Below are 9,255 nucleotides of genomic sequence, written 5' to 3' on the forward strand. Positions count from 1 at the left end.
TTAAATATAAAATATATATTTTTTATAATAATATTTATAAATTTTATTTTATATAAAATGAAATTTCAATATTTTATAAAATTGTTAAAATTTTAAAATATAAATTATTAATTAAAATAATTTTTAATGTAAAATATTCATTACAATATATAAAATTAAATGAATTTGAGAGTTTTTTTAAGATAATAATAAATGAATTTGAGACCGATTTAAATAGTTGAGAATAAATTTTAATTAAATTTAGGATGAAATTGAATTTTAATAATATTAATTAAATTTAAGTAGAATAATTTTCATGAATACCCTACTCATTCTCATCTATATTCCAACATGTTTCTTCTCTTATTAAATTAAGGCTCATTAATATTTTTCTTGAAAATTATTTTTTAAAAAATATTTATTATAGAAATATTTTTATTATTTATTTATAATATTAAATTAATAATATATATTTAAATAATATATATAAATATTTTTATATTTTAATAAAACTGTTAAAATTTAAAAATAATTTTCTCATTTTAAAATAAGAATTATTTCCTTAAAAAATAATTTAAATTTTTCTTTAATTAATAAAATATTTTTAATTAATTTATTTTTTTAAAAATCTCAAACACTAAAAAATTTTTTAAAACAATATTTTTTACAAAACAAACAAAACACTGAACCTTCAAACATTTCAACCATCAGCTTCTATATCTCTTTTTTTCCTTGAAAACTACAATGGCAGAAGCAGTCCTCTTCAATCTTGCATTTCTACCTCTTTTCCAACTATTTTTTTATTGTCCTTGATTGTGATTGTAGCATAAATTAATCAAACTACATTTTTTTTTTTTCATTTGTTACGATTTTTCTTTTTCAATGGAATCATCTTTAATTCTATTTGTTTCACTTGTATATAGAGGCATAAACCAATTAAGCCGAACAAGACTATAAATTAAATCATTAAATAAATTTATTATTTAACCATTTTACAAACTTGTTAAATTAGCTTGTTATGTTTAAATTTAACTCAATTACCTTAATTATCATTTCATAATACTATAAATATATTAATTTTATCTATGATTATAAAATAATATATTGATAATTATTAGTTAAAAATATTATATAATTAAGTTATATGAAATATGATTATAAAATTAAGAATACACATATATTTGAAAAAATTTATAATTTAATCTATTTATCTTGATAAAATTAATTATGTAATCTTTTTATTTTAAAAAATATATTAATTGAGCGTGTTCAAAAAAAAGAAAAATTAGTATAGTTGGAAACGACCTGACATGTTAACAGCGCAACGCGTAATTGACTTTTCTTCGCTTTCCTCTGGTGCACTCATCATCTCAAAAGACAGTTATGCCCTTGTCTCCAAATGCACAAGCTTTAAAATTTTTATTAATATATTGGCAGCTTTTCAACATATTTCTTCTCTTATTGAATCAAGACTTTCAGACACTGCAACCACCACCTTCTAATTCTATAGCTCTTCCTTCCCTTACAAACAACAATGGCAGAAGCATTCCTCTCCGATCTTGCAATAGAAATAATGACAAAGTTGGGTTCCCATACTATCCAGGAGATTGGCCTGTACTGGGGCTTCAAAGACGAGCTTCACAAGCTCAACAGAATGGTATTCGAGAGAGAGTTTATGTACAGCTAATTAGCTACAGTCTATTACAAAGTAGTTAGCTAATTTTGTTAAGCTGCTTAGTTTGGTAGCTCCAGCTGGTGTATGAAAATACTAGACGCGTGTTTGTCATTTTTCTGATTCTCGTTTTTCTGGTTCCAATTGATAAATTTTCAGGTATCCACCATCAAAGTTGTGCTTCTTCATGCAGAGGAGCTGTCATCGGAGAATCGTCAAGTCAAAGAGTGGCTTTCGATGCTCAAAGATGCATTTTATGATGCTGATGACTTGTTGGATGAGTTGTCACTCAAGGCTTTACAAAAACAAGTTATGACTGGCACAAGAATGGCCAAGGAGGTACGCCTTTTCTTTTCCAGCTCAAATCCATTTGCTTATGGTCTTAAAATGGCTCATAAGATTAAGGCAATCAGAGAAAGATTAGATGAGATAGCTGAAAATAGGAAGTTTTTCTTGGAGGAGCGCCATGAGGAGAGGCGTATTGCAGCTAATAAGGGCAGGGACCAAACTCACTCCTTTCCACCTGAAGTAGTTGTTGGCAGGGAACATGATAAGGAGGCAATTATAGAGCTTCTGTTGAAATCCAATGATGAAGAGAATGTGTCAATTATTCCCATAATTGGAATTGGTGGATTGGGAAAGACAACATTAGCCCAACTTGTGTATAATGATGAGAAAGTCAAAGGGCAATTTGAGCTAAAAGCATGGGCATGTGTCTCAGATAATTTTGATGTAAAATTAATAGTTGAAAAGATTTTAGAATCTGTGTCTTGTCAGAAACCTAATAGTAGCGAGATGGATGCATTGAAAAGTCTCCTTCATGAAAAAATTATTGGGAAGAAATACTTGATTGTGTTGGATGACATATGGAATGAGGATTCAGAAAAATGGAATCGCTTAAAGGACTTGCTAGTTGGTGGTGCAAGAGGAAGCAAAATAATAATAACCACGCGACTTAGAAAGGTTGCAGAGTTGGCTCGCCCCATTGCTATGTATGAATTACAAGGCTTGCCTAAATCTGAATCTTGGTCATTGTTTGAAAAAATAGCATTCAAGCGAGGACAAGTGGTAAGTCAAAGCCATGAAGATATAGGAAGGGAAATTGTAGCAAAGTGTTTGGGGGTTCCTTTGGCCATAAGAACAATAGGAAGTCTCTTGTACTTTAAGGATTCCGAATCTGAATGGTTATCCTTCGAAAGTAAAGAACTCTCAAAGGTAGATCAGTGTGAAAGTGATATTTTGCCTACTCTTAAATTGAGTTATAATTATTTACCTTCGCATTTGAAACAATGTTTTGCATATTGTGCGTTATTTCCAAAAGACTACAAAATTGATGTTGATGTGTTAATACATCTTTGGATGGCACAAGGTTATGTTAAGTCATCCGATCCGAGCCAATGTCTTATAGATGTTGGTCTTGAATATTTTGGTGATCTTCTTTGGAGGTCTTTCTTTCAAGAAGTTGAAAAAGATGACCTTGGTAATTATAGAACTTGTAAAATGCATGATTTGATGCACGACCTTGCAATGTCGGTTGTTGGAGAGGAGTGTACTTCATCAAATTTTGAGGTGGGATATACGAATGAGAAAACTCGTCATATATCATTTAAAATTGATTGGCTCTCACATGCAGAAGTAATTTTACCTTCCATGCTTAAGGCAAATAAGGTACGGACATTCCTTTTGACATTTGGCCAACGGGAACGAAAGCCTCAAATCAAAAAACTATGCAACGTGATGTTTACTAAATTGAGATGTTTAAGGGTGTTAGATCTACGAGGATTAGAAATGAAGTATGTGCCACCTTCAGTTGAGAAATTGAAGCATCTAAGGTATCTTGATCTTTCTGAGAATCCAAGTATCAAAACACTTCCTGATTCAATCACCAAACTACAAAACTTACAAATTCTGAAACTGGTAGAGTGCATGGCATTTGAACAATTGCCAAAAGACATGAGAAGGTTGGTCAATCTCAGGTGTCTTGACCTCAGATATTGTTTTTGGTTGACTCATATGCCACGTGGGATTGGACAATTGAGTTCACTGGAGAGATTATCAAGATTTGTGGTAGCCAAGGATAATACTGTGTGCAGTGGACTCGGTGAATTACAAGGATTGAACAACTTGAGAGGAGAGTTGAAGATTGTGAATTTGCGTTATGTGAAAAATGGTACATCTGAATTTAAGGCGGCCAATTTGAAAGAGAAGCAACATCTTCAGATCCTGGAATTAGTATGGAATGAAGACGGTGATGATAGTGAGGGTGCAAATGACGTTGAGAATGATGAAATGGGGTTGGAAGCGTTACGGCCCCACCAAAATTTGAAAGAGCTATCTTTGGAGTTCTACAGAGGAGTGAAGTTTCCCAGCTGGATTTCTTCCCTCACAAATTTGATGTCCATTTGTTTCTGCTCTTGCAAAAGCATAAAGCGTCTCCCACCATTTGATCAGCTTCTTTCTCTTAAATCGTTGTGCATTTCTGGATTAACTAATCTAGAGTATATAGATACTGATGGAGGATCTTCATCATTCTTTCCTTCCCTAACACAACTCTACCTCACAAACTGCCCTAATCTGAAGGGATGGTTGACATGCATGAGGAATGATGGAACGGCAGACCTCCTTAGATTTCCTTGTCTTTCCTTTTTGTATATCCATAATTGCCCTAACCTGACTTCCATGCCATTAGTTCCGTCTTTAGAAACGTTGCATTTTCATGGTAGCAGTGGGAAGCCATTAGAGCATATAATAAAGATGATTATTTCAGCATCACAGTCCAGCTCCTTCTCCTCCTCATCCTCTTCTTCTTCTTTCCCAATCTCTCAATTTAAATATCTAAGCATTTATGAAGTTGAAGATTTAGAATTTCTGCCAGAGTTGCTGTTTAACCTCGCTTCTCTCCAAAGTCTGACTATTCAGAATTGCCAAAAAATAACAACTCTGTCACGTGATGAGAATGACAAAGGAATGCAATGGCAGGGCCTTCAAAACCTCCGTTCTCTATATCTTTGGTTTAATCGAAACTTGGTGTCTCTCCCAAAGGGACTTCAGTATGCTACCACTCTGCATCGTCTCGATATCGGTGATTGTCCTAATTTGATGTCTTTACCAGAGTGGATGGACAACCTTACTGAATTACAATTTTTGTGGATAAGGGGTTGTCCCCAACTATCAGCAAAATGTGAAAAGAATGTTGGGGAGGATTGGCCTAAGGTTGCTCACATCCCAAATATTTCTATCAATGGCAAAGTAATTCAACGGAGTCTTTGATTAGAAAAATCCTTTGCACTTTCCCTGGGTAGGTACTCATCTTCAACCTCTATCCTTTCTGTGTTTGAAAGGCTTTTTCTGGTTCTTTCATTTAACATTTGGTAGATTCCAATGCATTTCTATGCAGATGTGGCATCCCAATAACATCTTGCAATACACTGTTCTCTGACCTAAAGGTGAGAATTAGTATCTGCACCATAATTAGGGTAACGAGTGAATTTCATTTGCAGGACTTAATTCTTTCATTACATTGTCCAATTTCCAGGAATCATTGTCTGGCCTTCTTTAAATTGGGACAGAGGGACAACTAATTCTCTTTATCCCATTCACTTGTAAGATAATCAACTGCCTAGCTTCTCTAATCGTCATTGTTCCCTTTCTAGCGTTTTGTTTTGAACGAGTGTACTTTTCTTTGATATTTCTTACACTTGAACAAACTAAACGTTAAAAAGATTACAGAATTAACATCATTTGTTAATGTCTCAGAAAAAAAATGAGAATCTGGAGTTTCTCTTGGAAGATGTGAAGCATTTAGCAAACAATTTCTCCAAAATTGGAAGATGCAAGCTAATGCAAGTGACTACTTGTCCAGTGATAATGAACAGAGTCCCCTGCTCTCTTCTTTATTCTTGTGTTTCACTTCTGTGGAGAAACTTCAACTTGCAGTCAGTCTTCTACAACTTATTGTTTTCATTAACTCAAGAGGAATTGCATACAAAGCCAGCATCAGTTCTAGCTCTTCAATTTTTTGTTTTTGTGACTTGTTACTTAGCAGGTAGCTCATGTTTGTTACTTGTGTGGTTGGAATCTCTCTATTTCTTGTTTATTTGTTCCTGAGGTTTCTTCCTACAAATTAGCCGGAGTTTATGACCTTCCGTAGTATGCTATTTCATGAAAAAGTTACACGGAAAATTATACTTTTATAGCATGTGACTTATTTATCCTTAGACATTACAATGGTATCAATTTCTCATACACTTCTCAACTTTTCAACAGGTTGTTTGGGTTGGGTTTCAAAAAGATGCAAGGAGAAAAAACAGGATTGGCAGACAATTCTAACTCGATGCTCATGTCCCCATGCTTGTGTATGGTTTCAGAAGTATCAACAGACCAGTGTTGTATGGATTTGCCCTTTTTCTAGTCTGATAAATATCACACTTCGATATAAGAATACAGATGACTCTGGATTGCGATGGATGCTGACACTTGAAGACCATGTATTTCTTCAGACCATTCTGGTATTGCTAGAATTATCCAACAAGTTGAATGTTTATATGAGATATTGTTATTGTTTATCTATTTTTTCGTTTTCCTTTCTAACATGTTGGTCTTTTGCAATTGGAGTGTTCTTGTAGGAGATGTAAGAGAGGAAGTGTGAAATAAATATTTCCCATTGGTTTCTTCAAACTTCAGATAATTAAAATGAATGATTCTCCTCTCCTATTTCAAGATGGAGAGAACAGTTGAGGATTGGCCTTTATTGTCTCAGAAACACTAATTTTGGTACTTTCATCTCCTATGAATGTCCATTTACAAACAAAAATGGTGCATTTATTCAAGTACTAATTGGTAGCATGGAAGAGAGGAAAAACATTAATGCCAACTGCCAAGGGTTTCGACAAACAAGTGCTTTTCCTTAGTTCCCTATTTTCTTTCTGCTTATGATAAGAAAATTCTGCTTTTCTTTAATTATCTCCTCCTTTCTGTTTTGACAAGAAAATTTTGTTTGGTAGGTTGGTTGGGGTGAATACTTCCTTCTTTTTGAGAAATTTTCAAGTCTAGTGAAACTCGCACTTTTATATGTACCATATTGCCCATTGAACGCAAGTGTAATGTGTGGATAAGAACCCTTGAACAGCTTTTTATTCAACCCAAGCAGGTAATACTTCCTCACTTCTTCTTTTATTCACTTTCCTATGAACAGGAAGATTTACAAACTGCACTAAGAAATTTCATCTTAAACAATGTTTGGCATCAGGATAATGCTTCAAAGGTTGTAATTTGAACCTTAAATCCGATTCTTCAATTGTGTGATATCACAGTGGATGATGATGACGATGCTTCAGAATTGGTAAGTAACTCATGATCAATGCCAGAGCAGAATTGTTTTGGAAAATTTTCTTAATGTTGGCAGGAAATAAGTATGTCTACAAAGAAAATTATATTACAAATAAGTACGTCTACAAAGCAAATTAATTGATCCTATAGAATATTTGAGGAAACCAACATAATGTTAAAAGAGTTTTTTGCATTGGTTTGCCTCAATTTCAGACATTCAGTCCAGTGGTTCTGTCCTGTTTCAAAGAGCCAGAGAAGAGTGATTGAGGATGGCCTCTTTGTCTTATGGTACCAATCCTTGTAACCTTAGAAGTTTGAACAAGCATGACCTTGCATTTATTCAATTGCTAGTTGGTAACTGAAAAAAATTTAAAAAAAATAAAAAAAATAAAAACGAGGAATATTAAGAGTTTCAACAAAATCATACATTCATTTATTTATTTCTTCTGTTTCTGATATGAAACTCTTGTTTGACAGGTTTCAATATTGCTGGTTGAAGAGGTGTGGCATTACACGAAGCTCATTCTTTATCCAAGGTGAGAGTTTATGAAGGTAACATATCGTGAATTCATCCTGGACAATATTATTTAGTTTATGTAGTTGGTTTAACTGCTTAATTAAATTAAATTAAATATTTCTATCATGGGAAATACCTTCTTACATCACTCAAAATACAGAAAGCATAGAAATTTAGGTGTTATATTTTAGATAAAACCCTTATCATATTTCATATTGATAATTTATTGAGTTCTCTTTTTAAACCAAACACTTTTTAACCTTTTATAAACTGACTTGCAACATGTTCCTCTGCAGTCAGAAATTTTAATGAAGTCCTGTCACGAAAGATACATTCCTATATAGATCTAGTGGCTTTCTCTGTGAGTTTGATCAAGGTGAGAAGATCTGAAAACCTTGCATTTAAGTTCGCAGTGGAATTCAGTATATTTCCTTTCCAATTATTTTGCAAACCAAGATATTTAATTAAAGATGTTTAGCATGGAATCAATGATCAGGCCTAGCATGCCTTAGTTTTTTGTTCTTCCATTGATCTTTAATTGGGTTATCTCCCTATTTTTGTAGGCTCCAGTCAGGGTTCTTCACAAAGTATTCTGAAATCTCCAATGACTAATGTACTCTTAAAAACAATTTACCCTTTTGGATCTAGAGTGGTTCATGGAGGGACATGAGAATAGAAAACAATGCAAAATGATGCCTGCAAATTTGTCAAATGCATGCCTAACTCTTCCATGTAAATATTAGTAAAATGTTTGGGTCAAGCTTGATACGAGAAATAGAACACTTCAAGCAAAGAATATGCATATAACTGAGGAGATAGCTTGAAGTTCAACTGCAGACAAACAACAATGGTTACGGTCACGAATGATAAGACTGCAATCCTACTTGTAGAAATGGTTTTCCCCCCATATTGCAAGTTCTCACCAGCAAATGATTGCCCTTTTTTAATCATTTCCTGTATGTTCTGATGATCAATTTCATCTTTTCTACCCTCTTCTGGGGTTTACATGGGTTATGAATTCTATTATGCTTTCTAATTCACTTTTGGAAGAAACTCAAAAAGTCTGTAATTAACTGCATTTTGGAGGGAAGGCAGAAATTATAAAAGCAATGACAGAGATTTATGCAAATCATTGTTTGTAGTTGTGTTTTGGGTTGCAAACTATTGAAATGTGTATCTGAATTTTGCTATTTGCATTTAGTACATGAGTGCAGGTATCTCTTCTTCTCTTCTACTGCTGTTAACTCTAGCCATCCAGCCATCAATATCTTCTTCTTCTTCTTCTTCTTCTTCTTCTTCCACATATAAATTACCGAAATATAGCCACTAAAGAAATATTATATTTAAATATATAGTATTTCATTTACTTAATAATAAATTACCGAAAAAATATTTTGTTCATTTTAACCTTATTTGAGATATAAAGTTTAAATAATTATGAGGCTCTCAAAAAAATTATAATAAGTAAAAACACATGAAAAATAAATCACAAATTTTCATAATTTTTTTTGGTAGTCATTTAATAATTTTTATTTAAAATCAGAAATAAAAGATAGCATTTATTTTAGTAATATAGGCCTAAAATTGCATATATAATAATAAAATGTAGGGCGCTGATTCAGTAAAAAGTAAATTTGCATGGCTTCATGCATGGTGAGAATTTTTAGCCTTTTTAAATGCTCCGATTCCTTATTTTTTACTTTATCTAAAATACAAAGATATTCTAGGCCATTAATTATTTCAATCTTACACTGTTCCT

General features: G+C 32.8%; 1 protein-coding gene across 7 annotated transcripts; it reads left to right on the forward strand.

The window, feature by feature from the left end:
• Positions 1 to 1,442: 1,442 nt before the first annotated feature.
• Positions 1,443 to 8,637, forward strand: LOC131173275 (putative disease resistance protein RGA3). 7 transcript variants are annotated; one of them, XM_058135330.1, is made up of 8 exons: positions 1,443 to 1,636; positions 1,811 to 5,696; positions 5,918 to 6,424; positions 6,655 to 6,992; positions 7,193 to 7,267; positions 7,457 to 7,531; positions 7,793 to 7,872; positions 8,060 to 8,637. In XM_058135330.1, the coding sequence occupies exons 1-2, from the start codon at positions 1,514 to 1,516 to the stop codon at positions 4,919 to 4,921; spliced, it is 3,234 nt and encodes a 1,077-aa protein (XP_057991313.1). In that variant the 5' UTR covers positions 1,443 to 1,513; the 3' UTR covers positions 4,922 to 5,696; positions 5,918 to 6,424; positions 6,655 to 6,992; positions 7,193 to 7,267; positions 7,457 to 7,531; positions 7,793 to 7,872; positions 8,060 to 8,637. The 7 variants fall into 7 exon arrangements, with proteins under 7 accessions (XP_057991313.1, XP_057991314.1, XP_057991315.1 ...); XM_058135331.1 differs by having other exon boundaries at positions 5,918 to 6,159; positions 6,266 to 6,992; XM_058135332.1 differs by having other exon boundaries at positions 5,918 to 6,159; positions 6,277 to 6,992.
• The last annotated feature ends 618 nt before the right edge of the window (positions 8,638 to 9,255 follow it).

This window comes from Hevea brasiliensis, chromosome 14, assembly GCF_030052815.1.
Source record: "Hevea brasiliensis isolate MT/VB/25A 57/8 chromosome 14, ASM3005281v1, whole genome shotgun sequence".
Taxonomy (NCBI): Eukaryota; Viridiplantae; Streptophyta; class Magnoliopsida; order Malpighiales; family Euphorbiaceae; genus Hevea; species Hevea brasiliensis.

Bases quoted from the DNA above. Each gene is read 5' to 3' on its own strand.
- LOC131173275 (XM_058135327.1), top strand. From the start codon at position 1,514: ATGGCAGAAGCATTCCTCTCCGATCTTGCAATAGAAATAATGACAAAG. The intron at 1,637-1,810 runs GTATTCGAGAGA...ATAAATTTTCAG, and splicing joins TTCACAAGCTCAACAGAATG to GTATCCACCATCAAAGTTGT.